Source organism: Penicillium brevicompactum (genome assembly GCF_028827555.1).
Source record: "Penicillium brevicompactum strain IBT 35665 chromosome Unknown utg000001l_segment0_segment0, whole genome shotgun sequence".
Classification (NCBI taxonomy): domain Eukaryota; kingdom Fungi; phylum Ascomycota; class Eurotiomycetes; order Eurotiales; family Aspergillaceae; genus Penicillium; species Penicillium brevicompactum.
This window is the reverse complement of record NW_026623203.1, coordinates 7,342,395-7,359,676: the sequence shown is the minus strand read 5'-3', so window position 1 is coordinate 7,359,676 and position 17,282 is coordinate 7,342,395. Positions and strand designations below refer to the sequence as shown.

General features: G+C 48.1%; 8 protein-coding genes across 8 annotated transcripts; 3 read left to right on the top strand and 5 right to left on the bottom strand.

Moving 5' to 3' along the window:
- Window positions 1-90: 90 nt before the first annotated feature.
- N7506_002382 (beta-class carbonic anhydrase) lies at window positions 91-564 on the bottom strand (the record flags this gene model as incomplete). The annotated part of the gene is made up of 2 exons (XM_056951678.1): window positions 91-321; window positions 385-564. The coding sequence occupies 2 exons, from the start codon at window positions 562-564 to the stop codon at window positions 91-93; spliced, it is 411 nt and encodes a 136-aa protein (XP_056817593.1).
- A 460-nt stretch (window positions 565-1,024) lies between these two features.
- On the bottom strand, window positions 1,025-2,484 carry N7506_002381 (putative aminotransferase family protein (LolT); the record flags this gene model as incomplete). Its single annotated transcript, XM_056951677.1, has 2 exons — window positions 1,025-1,718; window positions 1,805-2,484. The coding sequence occupies 2 exons, from the start codon at window positions 2,482-2,484 to the stop codon at window positions 1,025-1,027; spliced, it is 1,374 nt and encodes a 457-aa protein (XP_056817592.1).
- Window positions 2,485-2,881: 397 nt separating this feature from the next.
- Window positions 2,882-5,399, bottom strand: N7506_002380 (uncharacterized protein; the record flags this gene model as incomplete). Its single annotated transcript, XM_056951676.1, has 2 exons — window positions 2,882-3,369; window positions 3,428-5,399. 2 exons carry the CDS (start codon window positions 5,397-5,399, stop codon window positions 2,882-2,884), a joined length of 2,460 nt encoding a protein of 819 aa, XP_056817591.1.
- Window positions 5,400-6,708: 1,309 nt separating this feature from the next.
- On the bottom strand, window positions 6,709-7,992 carry N7506_002379 (bZIP transcription factor; the record flags this gene model as incomplete). The annotated part of the gene is made up of 3 exons (XM_056951675.1): window positions 6,709-6,833; window positions 6,882-7,854; window positions 7,915-7,992. 3 exons carry the CDS (start codon window positions 7,990-7,992, stop codon window positions 6,709-6,711), a joined length of 1,176 nt encoding a protein of 391 aa, XP_056817590.1.
- A 2,397-nt stretch (window positions 7,993-10,389) lies between these two features.
- N7506_002378 (uncharacterized protein) lies at window positions 10,390-10,653 on the top strand (the record flags this gene model as incomplete). The annotated part of the gene is made up of 2 exons (XM_056951674.1): window positions 10,390-10,448; window positions 10,509-10,653. 2 exons carry the CDS (start codon window positions 10,390-10,392, stop codon window positions 10,651-10,653), a joined length of 204 nt encoding a protein of 67 aa, XP_056817589.1.
- A 423-nt stretch (window positions 10,654-11,076) lies between these two features.
- Window positions 11,077-11,532, top strand: N7506_002377 (tautomerase family protein; the record flags this gene model as incomplete). Its single annotated transcript, XM_056951673.1, has 1 exon — window positions 11,077-11,532. The coding sequence occupies one exon, from the start codon at window positions 11,077-11,079 to the stop codon at window positions 11,530-11,532; it is 456 nt and encodes a 151-aa protein (XP_056817588.1).
- An 832-nt stretch (window positions 11,533-12,364) lies between these two features.
- N7506_002376 (glycoside hydrolase family 16 protein) lies at window positions 12,365-13,616 on the bottom strand (the record flags this gene model as incomplete). Its single annotated transcript, XM_056951672.1, has 4 exons — window positions 12,365-12,432; window positions 12,490-12,870; window positions 12,929-13,486; window positions 13,535-13,616. 4 exons carry the CDS (start codon window positions 13,614-13,616, stop codon window positions 12,365-12,367), a joined length of 1,089 nt encoding a protein of 362 aa, XP_056817587.1.
- Window positions 13,617-15,124: 1,508 nt separating this feature from the next.
- On the top strand, window positions 15,125-16,239 carry N7506_002375 (uncharacterized protein; the record flags this gene model as incomplete). Its single annotated transcript, XM_056951671.1, has 3 exons — window positions 15,125-15,521; window positions 15,570-16,047; window positions 16,098-16,239. The coding sequence occupies 3 exons, from the start codon at window positions 15,125-15,127 to the stop codon at window positions 16,237-16,239; spliced, it is 1,017 nt and encodes a 338-aa protein (XP_056817586.1).
- Between the last annotated feature and the right edge of the window lie 1,043 nt (window positions 16,240-17,282).

Genomic DNA, 17,282 nt, shown 5'->3' with positions numbered 1-17,282 from the left:
TCCACAACCTTGGAAGTAATATTGATCCATGTATCTCTTCGTTACTTTGTTATCATAAGATCATGTCATTTCAGCAACACAAGTTCCCTGTTACTGGCTATCAATCTTGACAATCTTGCCAGTCTCAACTTCATAAATATAACCAGTAACAGGAACGTCCAGGACAAGAGGACTTTCCTTGAGGAGCTTGACGTCCTCTTGAACACTTTTCTCAAGATCGTTGAATGGCAAGAACGCGATATGGTCGACATTCTGGTGCAACTCGTCCCGGACTTTGTTGCGCAGCACATCGTCGGTGAATGTGAGCATGCCACAGTTTGTCTAGAAAAGGTTATTAATTATTAACATGAGCATTCTAACTAACATGGGATCAAATATACTCACGTGGTGTACAATGACTATCTCACGGGTGCCAAGAAGCTGCTGCGAAATAATAATGCTACGCAGAGCATCAGATACTCTGCCACCAGCGTTGCGAATCACATGGGCGTCGCCTTCTTCGAGGCCGAGGGCGCGAGCGGGATCTATACCAATGAGCACTCGTAGTAAGACAAGCAAAGCCATAATTACGCACCAAGGCGAGCATCCATGCAAGCAACGACTGCTACTTTTCTGATCAAACATTGTTAGATACACACTATAGAGCATGTGTGATGTGTGACTTGAGTGACAACCAACGTACCGCTGTGGGGGGAGCTGCAGGTCGCCTTTAGTGAACGACGCGACATAGTTGGCATTGGCTGCTTCGAATTCCTTTGCAACCGACATGATGGGTATGTTTCGAATAGATTAAAAGGACCTTGGGGATAAGCTCATATAATATATGGTCATTCCCCGCTTCTACCCAGCTGATGTGCTATGGAGTTACCGCAAGCCTTGATGGCGTGATAGAGTATATTCGGCTATAACTGGAGCTTTCTTTTCTTTTTCACTGCATGGACTCTGTATCAGAGGGCAGACTTCCGATTGAATTGCCTTTCTTGAGTATTTTCGTATCTCATAGGTCTATTCTATATGGCGCAGATCAGGCTTTGAACTCTTTCTTCGCAACCTTCTCACAAAGATCACGCAAGATAACGCCAACAGCTTCAAAGTCGCTTTTCTCCAAGTATGTCTGACCACTCAGACGGGTCCAAAGCCACGGACCGTGACGGAACACTGGCAGGAATGTGCTGTATTCGTCAGTAAGAGTTTTCTGGATCCATGAAAACGCATTAGGGGCCTCTTCCTGAGATAAGACAACCAAAGGAGTATGTTCGAAAGAGTCAGCCCCTTGACCAGCAGTGGCAACAGCAATAGGCAATCGCACGTTGGTCATAGCGCACTTGCGCATGTTGCTCGATTGGCCAGGCTTCAAATCGGGCTCTTGCATGACCTCGGTGCCAAGAATAGCGGCAACGGCATCTGCGCCTTCGTTTGCGACGCGCTGGCAATATGACATGATGGCTTCCTCGCCGCCACAGACTTTCTCGCGGAATTCAAGCGCCGCCGGTACGCAGATGTAGGCAGAGTCGTCGCTGGTAGCAACGAATTCGAATAGGGTCTCATAGGGTGTTTTTGTTGTCGCGGCATTGGGGTCCGAAAGAACGGAGGCAATGGTCTCTGGAGACTCTGGGTTTGGAATGAATCCCCATGATGTTGGCAACGTTGTGCGCAGTATATGCTGGTTGCGTTGAGGGGTGTAAAGAATTGCGCAGCTGCGGGGTGTGTAAAGCCATCTTGACGAAATCAGTACTTCAATTATACAAAATAGTTGTTTTGGAAAATAGTAACGAGGAAGGTAATGTAGGGGAGTAATCCTTACTTGTGGCAGTTTGAGACGAAGAAGTCAGGCTGTAGCTTCTGCATGTCAAGAGGAATTTGTCCGATACCGTGGGCAGCATCAATGACGCTCAAAATTCCTTCTTCGCGACAAACAGCAGTGATTCGCTCAAAGGGGAATCGAACACCAGGATTGCTGACGATGCCATCGAAAACGCTAGCTCGGACCTTAAGGCCCTCTTCGCGGGTCTGGCGAATGACCTCGCGGAATCGGCGCTCCATTTCATCTTCGCTAATGGGGAATTGGAATGAGACCTTACGCCCTTGCAGAGAACTGTGCTCCTGCAATGAAACAAGACCCTTCTCCACGGCGCCATATACAGGCTCAAAGTAGATGAGTGCTTCCCCAGGTTGGAAATTCAGGTTGTAGAGCACCGTCGCTACACCTGTGGTTGCATTCTTGACGAATACACACTCGCTCCGCTGCGCATTGATCAGCTTTGCGACAGCATCGCGGGCTTTGATCAAGTGCTCTGAGTGATACCAGCGGATATAGGGATCCGGTCGCTGGTCAGCGAGATCCATATAGGCGCGCTGTGCATTCTTGACAGGAATCGGATGGGCACCGAAGGAACCATGATTGAGGTTCTTGTAGCTTGGATCGAACATCCAATGCTTGAGCATTGGCTTGCCGAAAGGTGTTGTTTGATCTGTCGCGCTCATGATGACGAGGAAATGTGATATTCAAGCCTTGAACAAATGGCTGAAACGATTCAATTTAAGCTGCGAGAATAGCACTCTAATGACTCAAAAAGACACCTCGGATATCAACATGAGGGGGTCTGCAGGAAGTGGTGAGTCACGGCCGAGCCAATGATGGTTCTTGCGATGCTATCCGAAGATCCACATGCCGTTCGAAGGGCGTGGAGGTCTCGGGACTATTAACTTCTTCAAGAATTGATAATTGACAGCTCGTATGTAAATTAACTTGTATGCAATAAAATTGTGGAGAAAGTCAATCTATATGTTAGGGCGAATTTGGCTTCCACGGTGCTAGGGCATGTCATGAAAACTGAAGTTGAAGGAACAAACCTCCAAACATCATGTTCCAATTCAGAATCTAGAAATGCCCAATCTCAGGGATTGGTAAAAGTGGACAGCCATCATTGTCACAGCCGATGTACGGCACATTGTTTCCCCACCAGTCAATGTTGACAGCCTTGAATTGTACCGCAAAGAAAATGACAAGCCCTGCGATACCAATACCACAAGAGAATGACGAGGTCAGAACATACGCATACTTCTGCCACCATGCTTCGTAGTGGCGCCTCACGTAGAAGTTGACACCGAATCCAACAACAAGGGCTGGCCAAGCATAGGTGAAGTTATACGGGGCCCATGAAAGAGCACCGTTCAGCACGATTGGGATGTGGATATAACGAATCCAGGAATTGGGATAGCGCTTGGCCAGGAAATAGAAGGGAATAGGAAGTAAAGCTCCCACCAAGAAGCCCCATTCTAGAGGATGGTAGATTCCACTATCACCATAGATGCGCGCTGGGCCGATGACTCCCCAGATAACAGAGGCCGTGAAAAAGGTGTGCGAGCCTGGGATGATGTTAGAATTGAAAGATTACAATGATGCACTGGGGCAGGTTAGATATACCAGGACATGTAAAGCTTGCAGATTGATGAGCAGAGCAGACATCATCGATGTTAGAAAGCTGCCAAGCATTGACCCCGATCGCAACAAAGCCGGCGAGGATAGTGGCGATTGTCTGCGCAACGAACATGGTACGCGGGGGGATCTTCATGTAATGACCCAATTTGAGATCAGCCACAAATTGTATCGATTGAGCCGTCGCGATGTAGCCATAGGACTTGAATATCATATTTCCAACAGGGTTATTTGGCACAGCGTAGCCGCCAATGAATTCAGCGATGACATTGTTGGTGACCTCAACGTTTGTGACGCCCATGATTATGCCAATGGGGATCTGTAAGAAAAGACAAAGCAGCAAGCCAATGACGATTCCCCATATAGGCATACCAGTGTCGTAGACTTTGCAACAGATACAGCCCATAGCGAAGGCAATAGCAAGAATGGATAGATACCACCACTCCGGTGCTTCTTTGTATTGGCGCATGAGACGGTTGTGAACATCATTGTACTCATCCCTGGCATTTGTCCACTTGATAACAGCACGGAAGCCGCTAATGATCTCCCTTCGATGATAGAGTGCTGCATACACAATTGTTGCCAGGTAGATCGCAAAGAAGGCCGAGTAGAGGACTGCATTGGCAGCTCCGAGGTACGCTGGGCTGTAAGCTTCATAAGCTTCGACATCGAGAGTGAACTCTGGCGTGAGAATTCGACTAACGTTGTAGTCATTTCCAGTGTTGTCGAAGATGTCGTTGCTGTTGATTGGCAGATAGGCAGTGTTCCACGCATTGAGGAAGTAAACTGGCAAAATGATTACTATGCCAATAAACGCCATTCCGAGGATGTTATTCAACAAAGAGAAGAACGGGGTGACAATAGGGTCGAACAGGTAGGACACAATATTCCAATCAAAGGTTGGAAGAGGATTGAAGCCCATTCCTCCAATCGATCCGGTTATGATGGCAAGCTTGACATTTTGCGGTGCAATCCAAGTCATCCAGTTGAAATACGACATGGCTTGGAAGATGTAGTCTGGAAACCAGAAGTAGAAGAACATTCCACCAAAGCAATAGAGAAAGAACCGGTAGCGAGAGATTGACCACCCGTTCGCCGAGCCTGAGTTGCCTTCGTTGTGTAAAGCTCGGTTCAAAGCAATCTGGGCGAGGTTTTGCGGCCACATCATGACAGGAGGGTACACCAGAAACCGGCGGGCGATGCCGGCACATCCATACCCTATCAATTGGGTTGAGAGTGTGAGTAGGATTTGGAACCCTGCACTGTCGGCGAGCTCCTTCATTCCATAGAACATATCCAGTTTCAAAACTTGGAAGATGTAAGTCACATAGGCAGTTCCATTGAGACCGCCGTATGCAACATTTGACATGATAGAGATAAGCATATGTTCCTTCTGGTTGAAAGGGCCTGGATTGAAGCTGCAGTTCTTCCCAAAAATGGTGAAAGTAGTGGTGGGTAAAACTCGGGCAAGGAATAGACCACATGGGTATGAGAGCAGTTGTGCAACAACGGTATAGAGATAGATTCCAGGGTAGCGCAAAGAGAAGAATTGATCGATTCCGGTTCCCAAGATTGTGAACAGAATACCAAGGAACCAAGCTCGGAAAGTATTGACTGGCGTGGAGGGATCGTCTGTATTGTCGACGACGGCGCGAACTTCGGCATAAGGCGAGTCATTCAGCAAGAGATCACGCTCGACTTGTATCTGTGCCACGATAGAGTGAAGATCATCTGCCTGGAGTTTTTCCGGCGATTGTCGTAGAGCGGCACGTGCCGAGTTGAGAATCTCAGGCGGGAAATTGGGATCCAACTCGTGCTCTTTGATGGTTTCGCGAAGGGTCTCCATCAAATCTGGTAGATTCTCTTCGTTTAGCGTGACAATAGGTTGCCGCTTTTCAACGTCAACGGGATCCAAACTTCGATCCTCATAAGAAAGATCATCTCTCTCTGAGAGTGCCATATTGGATATAGGGGATGTAAGAATAGCCGAAAGAGAAGGCTCAGTTCTCTCTTGATTCACCGATGAAATCGAATGAATTCATGATCCACAGCTTGAAGGAGGAGCTGCCTTATATGTGCTGCGCGAGTCTCCGATATCCATCGCAAATGGAGTGCTTGACACAATCCGACGGCGGCCTTGGACTCCGGGCTGCTTGTCCAGAGGTAGATAAGACGCGACATGAGCTATTGCCAATGAAAGGCGGTTTTGATATCGTCTTCCGAGGGCGGTTCAGAGTGATAAACAGGTGAAATGGCATATTCCAAGCCATTGGCGCTTCCATGTAAGCACCCTATCCCATATAGGCCGCTACTGCAGCAACTAGCGTAGTTCGCGATAGCATGGAGCACGCCACAAATGTGCAGATTGAACCCAAAATAGAGTGTGGGCTTAACGGTATCGCTATGGCAATCTGGACTCGTGGACCTTCAGAGGGCCGATCGGCCCGTGTAATGATGGTCTGCATTGGTTTTTGTTGGCCACGCGTTCTCTCCATCCCGTTACTCTCCAGTGGCATCGCGTACCCGATTCGCGTTGGTGGGCATGTCGGCTGTCATCGCATCAACGAAAGAGCAAGTGTAGACACAACGATCCAACATCGGAGGCCGTCGGAGAGACCAGTTTGCTGTACGCATTCTCTGATATCTCTGCTAGCCTGTTGGCTTCTAGCAGGGGTATTGCAGTGGAGGCAAAGAGGGGGCGCTTGGGCGCTTTTTATCTGTGCTGGACCATCGAATCGTAGCCTGCGTTCCGGACGACTCGATCGCGGCGGCCGCAACGTCGAAAAACAGTGGTGTATGAGGTGAAGATTCTCCGGCGAGACGCAAGCGGTCAGCCCTTTGTTCCCCTTGCGAGACTCACAGCTGAGGCCGTCGGGGCTCCGGGATTGATCGTGTAGCTATCTGGATCTGGCGAGGAGGGTGGTGCACGTAATGCGCTAGTGGCTAGTGTGATCGTAGTGCCTTCCGAGTTGTTTGGGTTTCTTTGATAAAGATCAAGCATCATTGATGGTCGCGATCAGACCTTCCAGGAAACATCCGAAAGCATGTCCAGAAAACAGAACTTCTAGGGCAGTAGAAGCCTCGGAAGCGGGCTGAGAACGAAGTCTTGTACTTAATTCCATACCCAGACTTCATGTTGCAAGGTTTGACGTGGGAGCCACGAAAAACATATTCTGACTTGAATATCTACACGATGCCATGGCGCTAGAAATTCAATCATCTTCTATTTTGTTTTCATTATATTATGGTTATACATATTCCAAGGTTTATCATAATTCATACACATCGTTCAAGTCCCAAGGGGTATTAATGGTTGACATCCGAATGGCCTTCTCAACGCTTTGCCGCCGGAATGCTGGACCATTGCCAATACATATGGCCTCGTTGGAAATCACTGGAGATGATTAGCAAATGAGGACAAGTGTATCAATGAGAAACTCACGTTTGATAAATTTAGATATATCAAGTATTGATGAGACATCGGGAAGCAAACCACCAGCCGAATCACTGAAGTTTTCAACTATGATTTGCTTGTTGTACAAATATGTCCGAACGCTATTGGCGTCCATCCAGTCGCCCGAGGCTGATTCAAGCGCGATCTGCCAGATTCTAGGCGAAATTTGAGGTTGGTCTATCGTGAGTTCGCCCAGCTTCATCCGGAGAGCAGTCAGCACGTTTGCTTTGGAATCAATCAAATTGCCAGTTCTATCTTGGCAAACGGCATGAAATACCGATATCAGATTATTGCGTTCTGATAGACTCAACATAGACCCGAAGATCTGCTGTTCTTTGGGGTGGCTTGGAGATTCCACCAGTAGCTGGTAACCATGTCGACAGCAAGTTTTGACTATACGCTGGGCGATGTTCCAGTGTTGTTGTTCGCCTATATCGCTTGGTAGAAGGCCTTGTTCCCGTGGAGAGCTCGATAGTGGCGGTGTCAAGTAGGGAAACTGTACAGTTGGTGATGTCATAACAAGTCCGAAGGGAAGGGATGAGAGATCTTGAATTGGTGGTGATTCGGACCATCTGGTGACATGAGGTCGAGCCACATCTTCGACGTCTGTGGAGCTGTCTGAAAGGGCCAGATCCGGCACAGCGCTTGGGGGTGGGTTGTCGAGGGTGGCAACAATTTTGACGGGGGAGTTGACACGGGCGAGATCCCCACTTGACTCCTCACTTGCAGTCTTCGCAAGCGAGACACATTGTTGGGTTATGTCTTGTAATGCCGATGCGACGTGCGGGTTTTGTGTAAGGAGCTGTTGATCCAACAGAAGATTACTGAAAGATAGGAAAGCATCGCTGAGATTCTCGACGCCAGTTTCCAACTGTTGTACGCGGCTTTGAAGGTTGCCGATCGTGGTCTCCTTGCGTTTGCGATAAGCTTGCTGGGCGAGGCGAAGCTGTTGGCGACGTCTCTGTATTCCGGTAGATCACTTGTGAGCTTAGGCCCTTAGGGGCGTTGCTGCTTGACCCACCTCAGGGACTTCTTCGTCGATTGTCGCCGTCCGAGGACGGCCCCGTTTGCGAGTCGGTTTCTGAGCTGCGCTTGCCATACTTGCCGAGGTCTGGAACCTTGGAATTGTTTTTTTGATTATCCAAGCAAGTCAAATATATGTAAAAAGCACGTTAAGCAGATCAACTTGAAGGCGGATACCGAGTTTCTTTAATCGGCCGGGGATGTTGAATAATCGAAAAATCGTCCACGGGTGGGGCGAACACCATTTCCCCGATTCCGTCGTATTCTAGACCAGAGCAACGTTTAAATGAGCCCCAAGATCTCTAAATCTACAGCCAAAATTCAACTACAGAATCAGTAAATACAGAATTAGTAAGAACAGCCTTAGACACAAATCCCAAAATAACCCAACCCCTACCCAAAAAAAAAAAAAAAAAACAAAACAAAACAAAACAAAAAAACAAAGGATGCAGATGGAAATTGGCCACAAATCGTGCAATGCCCGCCGATTACAAAGCACAATGGTGTAACATGTTATCTTAGAGGGAATACTCCTTATACTTGTCCAATGGATGTTCGATTTGTGTTCTATGTGCATGTAGTCTCATTGGGAGTGTTATGTGAGGTTGAACAGGGTCGTGACGTGCTTCGCAATACTCCGTACGCGTAAAATATATGACTCTGCTTTTCTCAACACTTGGCACTTGCGCTATGGACCATGAATATGTACATGTGCACATCAGCCCTGAAGCTCACATTGAACGACCTACACATCCAACTTGGCTTAGACTGTTGAGCGATCCTTTACAAGTGTTGTGTCCAGGGCCTCAGAGAGACATGGGGCTTGGTGGCTGAGGGGCACGCTGACAACATCCAAAGCCCACACCTGGGCGAACTTGCAGTCCAATTGGCGAGTGTTCAATGGGGCTCATCCATATGGCACCCTGTTTCAGATATGATCTACCATTCGATCTAGCACATGCTCAAACTCTTGCTCCGTGATTCTAGATCCAGTGGCCAAATTCGAAAGCCCTTGCTTCCTCGACAACACCGCTATGTCTTGGTACGGAGTACGTCCATCTGTATCCGGTCTAAAATAGCTCAACCCGATCCTTGTTTCATCTTCCAGAAACAGGCTCAACGATGTTTAGACTCTTTATAGCTTTGAGGCTTAGGATAAAGGTTGTCTCCATGAGAATCAGCTGGGAGAAAGAGAGAGAGAGAGAGAGAGCGAGGATTCTTGTGCTGTCAAATTAGAATCAAACTGACTTCGCCATCAATATTCAACTTTTAATAGCCCCAATTTTTCGCCATCTCACCGTATCAGTCATCCAAGGTCCTTAGGCACAGAACTTGACAGTCAGTTCTCCCAAAAGGCTGCTCGTGTGCGATTTAGGAAATAGGTTAGGCCAATTATCTTATTGCAATTTATCATTACCTCGACCATATTGATGCATACACACACTTGGATTCCACCAACGATTTCACAGTCCTGTACCTGTCGCACAAGGCCATGTATGATTTTATTCAATCGAAGATGGCAACTTTCCACTAAATGATGAGAGGGTTGCACGATTGTGATGGGTGGACGCACGATGATAGATTTTAGGATAAAGATCGCCGTATCTAGAGGTTCACGGGTACTTTCGTCATACGGATAGCTGCTGTTGATAGAACACAAAGCATCAAGATGCAGGTCCAGATCCCGAAAGGGGGTGCAGACGGTGAGATTCTTTCTCCTGGAAATCTGCATATATAAACTTCCTAACATGCGCCATCTATGGATCGTCTGTCACAATCAAATATCTTGGAACAATATCAAAGTGCAACACGAGTATCCCACCTACCATTTAGTGATTGGCTTTTGGGATAACTCACGATGATATATGGAATCCCTGAGTTTGGTCTTGATTTCGACGTGAAATCACACATTGCAACAAAACGAAAACCGATATTTGTCATCTGTGTCATCCTTTCTATTGCCATCTATCATACACGGCATCAAATCTTGGGTTACCACCGCAAGTTTCATAAACAACGGGCTTATCTTTTTATTCACGTTTTCACCGGCCTGACAGAGGTATTCCGGTATCGACTACGCGAACTTCTTTCTCAAGGCCCCATCGATATCTTACCCGATGCCTTCGATGTACTTTCTTGCTTTGTTTGGGGTTGGACTAGCTTGGAGCTTGTGAAGACCCTTCAGCGCGGAGACCCTCAGACTACTCGACCCCCATATCAAACTGGCGCTTGCCTCCGCCCGGTGATATCGTTAGCTTCTTATGTCTTCAGTATACCATGCCTACATAAGGTATCCATATGCGCTCTGGATAGCTTCATTTGGGCTCGCGTGGGCATTTTTTTTTTCAGCTATTCGCCATATCTGCGATCTCCCTCACCCAAGACTGCTTATGCTATTGCAATTCCACTATCTGCCATCATAGCCATCCACGAAAGTCAGGTTCCTGGGGCCTCCTTGACCTTTATAATTGCCATGGCTTGTGTCGCAGGAGTTAACAGATGGGTGACACAGAAGTCTCGCTCTATGAGAGAGTACGCAAATCCCAGTACCGCTCATCACGTTTGGAACGATAGGCTGACAGCTCCTCATAGTCCACATGAATCATCCGAAGTTCCTGTTCATATCAAGCGGTTGGTTCCTATGTTGATCAACCTCGGCTTTGTTGAATTGGAAGAGTTACGAGCTGTCAAAAAGCTCAATGAATTGGAGAAACCAGTTCAGGATGAATACATCTAATGGGAATCGGAGGAAGACGTTAGAATTGACTCGGAGTTCCGACTTTGTAGACTTTGATTAGAAAAGGAGGATGAATGCAAGACAACCCAACGGCGAAAAATAGTAGAAGAAGAAGCGCATTTATCGACAAACTTATCTATCTACTCCGTACAGCTCCTTCTATTATAATAAGTTGATGTTGATCAATCGGAGTGAGAGCGTAGGTTTATTCATCACACCCAGGCGGGCGATGAAATAATCAAACAGTGTAATCCCCTTTTTGAAGCCGAGGCATGACGATAAATCATCAATTGTACTACGTAGATTTGATACTTAAGGCGAAGAATATCCCCAGTTAATCACATCTAACAACGCCAGCAACTCAACCTCACTCTGTTTAGCGGACCAGAATCCCATTCTCCACTTTCAAAATTCTCCAGCACAATGCCACTTTGGCAGATCTACCACCCAGCAGGCTTATACGAGGACCAAGAGTCTAAATCCTCGTTTGCCAAAGATATCACGAAGATTTATACCAAGATCGGCCTTCCACCATTCTACGTTGTGGTCAACTTCATCCCTCTGCCAAAAGAAGATATACTGGTAGGAGGTGAGCCCAGTAACGGAACTCCCTTCATCCGGATCGTCATCACGAATATCGCGGTCAAAATGCCAGAAACCAACGAGACTTACACCCGATTCACTTCTTCGGTTGATGCGGTGTTGAAGCCCCACATTGCCGACAAGGGATATGACTGGGAATACCACGTCGCAGAAACCGAACGCCGACTGTGGAAAATCAATGGCCTTATTCCGCCGCCTTGGAAGAGTGAAGAGGAGGCTCGATGGGCTGAGCAGAACCGGCCTGTTCCCTATGAGGGCGCGTTTGCGCCGCTTTGATGTTCTCAAGTCCGATTGACGCAAATGTACTCCGTACTGAATATTTAAGTGCTCTTTGGGGCATTCTTCGGCTCATCTGTGCTTTTCGTGGTAGCTCCAATTGATCGAAATAGGAGACGCTGGGTTTAGAGCATCCAGGTGCCTTCGGTCCTGAATACTTTCTGCATTTTCTCTGGGGGTGGCATACTTTTAATCTGTATAAACTCTAGGAGAAAGAAGGATCAGGCCGTTCGGCTCACCTGAAATCAATGTTCAATAATGATGAGCCGTGGATCGTACGGAGTGCCCTATGGACACCGAATAGTTCCCAATTTATGGTAGAAGATAGTGTTTTTCTTTTTTTATTCTTGAGGCTATGGCAGTCGTAGCACGGGACGCATGATTGTGAGTAGGAGTAGTCCATCATAGACAACGGGAAGCGTGATTTCCAGGAAATCGTTTGTTTCAATGTACAAAACCGCAAGTATAGTGGAACCGGGGAGGAATAAAAATAAAAAGTGTCTCTAAACGCCCAAATGCCGGCGGTCGGTGAGCCGCAAAAATTCATCGCTCGTATGTCATGTCCAAAAAAGAAATCAACGCCGGGTTCAATGGAGTCATCAATAATAATACAGACGCATTATGTTCAAAGCAAGGCCGGATCACCAAAGAATGAGTCACACAGAGCAGATGTCATACCAAGGAGGTAGTTCTCTGTGTTGCCGAAATGAGGTAGTATCGTAGAAGCGGCGTCTATGTTTTCCGCTCGGCTGCTGGGTGGTATAAAGGGTGAAGTGGAATTCGAGGTGCTTCGAGTTCATTTCACCCGCTCAATCTATGCTTCCGTGAAAGCTTATCGCCACATCGGGAAAAGACAGCCGAACATGAAGGCGAAACTACTGATGTAGAGCGGAAGGTAGACTGGACAGATGGGTTAGTCGATGATTGAAAGGAAACGAAGGGGAGAGATATTCGTACTCGCTGATGCTCCGCTAGGGGGCTTGTTGTGACCAGAGCTAGACTCCCAGTCATAGCTAGTAGCCCCAGCCGTAGGGGAGCCAGAAGCCACCCAAGGCCAGACGTTGGGAGTGACCCAGCTTGAGGTCTCTCTGTGGGTGCCGCTCCAAGGCACTGGGGCATTGTCGGCGGTCGAGGTAATTGCGGGGGCAGACTCGGTCGAGGTGGGCTCGGCACCGCTGTTTCCATTGACCTTGCCTCCCTCAGCAGTAATGGATTCCCATGTGCCGCTAGTGTCGCCGTATTTGTATGCGGTTCCAGTTGAGTAGTCAGTCACAGTCAACGACTTCAAGTACATTTTGAATGGTCCTTGGCTGTAATCTGTGGTACCACCAGCCCAGTCTACAGAACACAAGAGTCAGCAATCTTCTCTCCTGGTCGGTAGAAAGTTTCCACTTACCAATAGTGCCTTGAGCATTGTTGGAGTCTCCACCGGCCCACACTCCCACCTTGATCATCATGGGGGTCTGCGGATATTGACCGGCATTGGCGGATTCCGGGGTAAGCACACGAACAGTTTCTCCGTTGATGGCCCACACGATTTGGGTGCTCGTCCAATCAATCGAGTAAGTGTGGAAGGTATCCTGGTTCCCAGGATTGTCGTGGAAAGCGCCACGGTTATTTGTGCTCGTATCACCCTTTCCAAAGTAGTTGCTCTGGGCCTGGTCGCTTCTTCCACCCAACCACTCCCAGTCCAGCTCGTCGAGATCATCGGACTGCAGCACCGCGCTACTAACAATTCCAGTTCCTGGTGCTGCCCTTAGAGTATATTCCACTCGGCCAAACATGATGTACCAGCCCGACTGGATCAGGGGGCCATCGCCCTGCTTCGAGATGGTGAATGTTGCGCCGTTCGTTGAATCATATGTCACGGATCCAGTCGACTTGAAGGCATCCGATGCACTCGAGAACTCGAAGGTTTTATCCGACTGCCCAAATGCAGGATCGGCGGGACATGCTGGTAAGGTATTAGGGACTGGCCATTGACACTGGGTGGCTTACTCACATTGTTGTGTTGGATTGCAGTCAGTATAGGTTTGGGCGGCAGCCGAGGCGATCAGACCCAAAAGCGCTAGATTCAGACGCATGGTGAAAGTAAGCGAGAAGTACCAAGTGCGGAAGGAATGTGAAAAGAAGAAGTTTTGCAAGGTTAAAGATTAAAGAATTGAGGGAAGGTGCCAGCCTCCTCTGTTTCACTGTTTCCTGTTCTGTCGATCCGTGGGTCCCAGACGCTGTCATTGGTCCAATCACAGCCTCGGATCGGTTGTGGTTTATCACTCCGTGCGCCACGTTTTAGTCTGCAACTTCGTCTGTTCTTCGGTTGAAATGGGAATGTGTGACATTTATATAACTCATACAGCGCACTCCGTATGTCGAGTGCCAATCTACACTTGAAAACCACTTTTTGAATGCCCAAAATCAACAAGTCAGACCAAGAAAAGGCGGCAAGGCCCAAACGGATAATTGGGTGGGCATACAGATTGAGACCCACATTGAATTTTCCCCCAGCCTCTTCCTTTTTACACCTTTATTCTTGGAAATATGATCTCATCTCAATTTATAGAACTTAAATGTGTCATCATACGGAGTACGGAGTACGGAGTACAATAAGCTAAACGTCCTGATGCTATTTATGTTCTAGCCTCCCGATTTGGAAAAGGTGCAACCTCAGTGCTCAGGCTCTATTTTGGGTCGCCAAGATACCCGGGCAGAACTAGTAGCCGACAGCTTACTCCGTACTCCGTACTGCTTCGTATATGTTCCAAATGCGGGAACAAATTACTACCATTCGAGAGAACTTCCAATGTCTTTCCGCTGTCTCACGCCCTTGGTCTAGGCCCTTGTTGGGACGATTTCATAGCGATTCCACCGATCTACACATTGTGGTCGATCTATGCATAAGTGGGTCGCAAACAAAAACCCTAACTCCGTGGAAAACAACCCGAGCACTTTGTGAATGATCATGTCTCTGGTAACGATGTATCTATCACGGCAAACTGACGAGCAAGAGGAGACATGAGGACCATCTCAATCGAGACGTAATAGCACAAGCTTGTAAGTACACGGCCTCGGCAACTTTACAATTGGCAGACGGGCTATCGGCAGCCCTGGAGTACCATTGACAAAGTAGAGCGAAACCTTGAAAGTCCGACTTTCTTGTTATTGCCTCTTCCCAGTCCTGTCCTGAGGAGCGGCCTATTCTGTAAATATTCCTATGTATTCCCCAAACTAGAAAAGGAAAAAGAACAGAAATTACCCGACGGAAGGATTTGAGAGGACTTCACCTTGAAATGACTCTCTTCAACCTTGACAGGTCGGTGATTCAGACACGGTGCCTACCTCATCGCCCAAGAGTTAGATCCTGGGGTCACCCAGGGCTTCGCTAGAAAGCGCACGCACTCAGCACACCTAAAGCTGTCACTCTTCCATAAAAGCTAATGCAGCCCTGGAGGTGTTCACAAGGTCCTTCATGCCCTTGAAGGCTTCTGATATTTCTCTTCTCCTCCTCTCCCCACGCCTTTCTCACACTTAAACTAAGTTCACTGATCACCAGTTTCAACCATTTGTCCTCCCTGAGCTTCCTACGTTGTTCATTATGGGCGATCTCAACCCCACTCCGCCAGTGGCCACTGATCTCAGCGGAAAGACTGCCTTAGTGACCGGCTGCAACAAGGGCCTCGGGTTCGAAGTTGCTCGTCAACTGATTCTGCTGAAAGTCTCGCGCTTGATAATCACTACTCGTGACAAGCCCAAAGGCGAAGCTGCGATTGCAGCACTTCGAGCTGATCCAGAAGTTGCGAAATTAGATACCCGCCAGACACCCATCCGCATTGAATGGTTCCAGGTCGAGCTTGATGACTACGGATCCGCAATTTCATTCGTCCAGGAAGTTCGAAGGAATGTCCCGGAGCTTGATATCCTGATACTTTCTGCGGGCATGTATCAACTGGAGTTTGAGATGGCCAAAACTTGCCATGAGATGATAATGCAAGGTATGTTCATAGGGCGTTCGTGGGGAATGAGCTCTGACGTGGTCAAAGTGAACTGCTACACCAACTGCCTGATCCTCCTCAATTTGCTGCCTCTCTTGCGTGCCACCTCCCAAAAGCGAAATTCTCCCTCCCGCGTGACAGTTGTCGGCTCATTTACTATGAGATCCACTTTCGTGAAAAGCTCACGAATCCCTGGGAACCAGAGCCTCATCGAATATCTCGACACCAGGGAGAGCCATCAACGGCTCCTGCGCTACCCGGATAGCAAGTTTTTGATGCACATCTTTGTCCAACACCTGGCCACCGTCGCTAATCCAACCGAGGTCATTATCAATACAGTCTGTCCTGGAGTAGTCATGACTGACATCCTCGCGTCTGGGTCAATCTTGGCGCGGGCATTGATGTGGGCCCAATGGCTTTCCATGGGCCGTTCAGTGGAAAAGGGGGGTGGTTTGATCATTCATGCTGCTACGGCTCTTGGTGAAGATAGCCATGGCCAGTTCATTCAGAACGGTCAAGTTGATAGGTTTGAGTGCCGCTGCTGACATCAGGCTGGCTATACTAACGTGATCCCAGTGGTGCCACAGAGCTTGTTCATTCCCTTGGTCCAACCCTCGCTACTGGGTTTTGGCATGCAATTCAAGACGAAATCAGCACTGTCTGCGCCGAATCAGCAGATACAACCCTTGAACCCAACCCCGCCGGCGAGCCCCGATAGAAGTTCGGTCAGCTCGAACCTGTAAGCATCAAGGCCCATGTTCTGCTGTTTCAAGCAGTCTGCGGTATTTTGAACTGAGAATTGGGGATGCTTATCAGTTTGCTTGGATTGAATCTACGGAGTAAATTCAGACAAGATACCTCGTGTCCTGAGATGAACGTAATGTCAAAGTGACCCATGTCCCTGAACAAGTCAAAAGGAAGAGTGAAGCCTCTCAAAGTACGCAGTAAATTCAGACAAGGGCGTGCCGAGACTCGGGTAGTGCAAGGCTGCATAGCAAAGGGAAGTGTGAAGCCGAAGTTGTACAGGGATGGACCAGGGCGGGAAGCTCCACAAGGAGCACGGACAGCATCACGGACCATATTGAATTTCAATGAGCTCCTTTTGCTGGTGACATCTACTTCCTGCATACACTTTGTTCAATGCTGTTTCAAGATCACAAACCCCGGATGATACGTAATTTGGTTATATTTCTCCTTTTGTTTCAAAGAAAGACTAATGTTTCATCCTGTACCGAGAGTCCTGGAGATTTTCAAGGACGGTGTGTGTATGAAGTAGGTAGAGAATAGAGAGAGAAAGGTACCAAAGAATTCTCAAATACTCCAAAAGTAGATAGACTGTAAGGCCCGATACCAGGGTCTCCTAGGATGAGTTTGAAAGTCAAACCTCTTGGCCTGGGGGGATTGAGAGCCTCAAAGTGTGTGAGTTGCCAGCCGACTAGCTTTGTTCTCGTCATTCCGTTGATCCGCCTTTGTCACGGGTCATCCCCACTCTCTTTCTTCCCCCAATGACCCTGGACAACTCAAACACCTGTGCGCCCTCGACCCTCCATGAAGTAACGCCCTTTTGATATTTCAGTACGCCTGCGACTCTTTGATTTACCCGTCGCAACTCTCGCAACCCCTCCTTCGCGTTCACCCCGTCGATTAGCCTCATCTCGCGAACCCATCAACTCCATCCAAATTCTCTGAGATCTCTTCAAACCCCTTGCATCATTACCGTGTCACTGGGTCGACCTCTGTACCGGGGCGCTAGCACCCGAG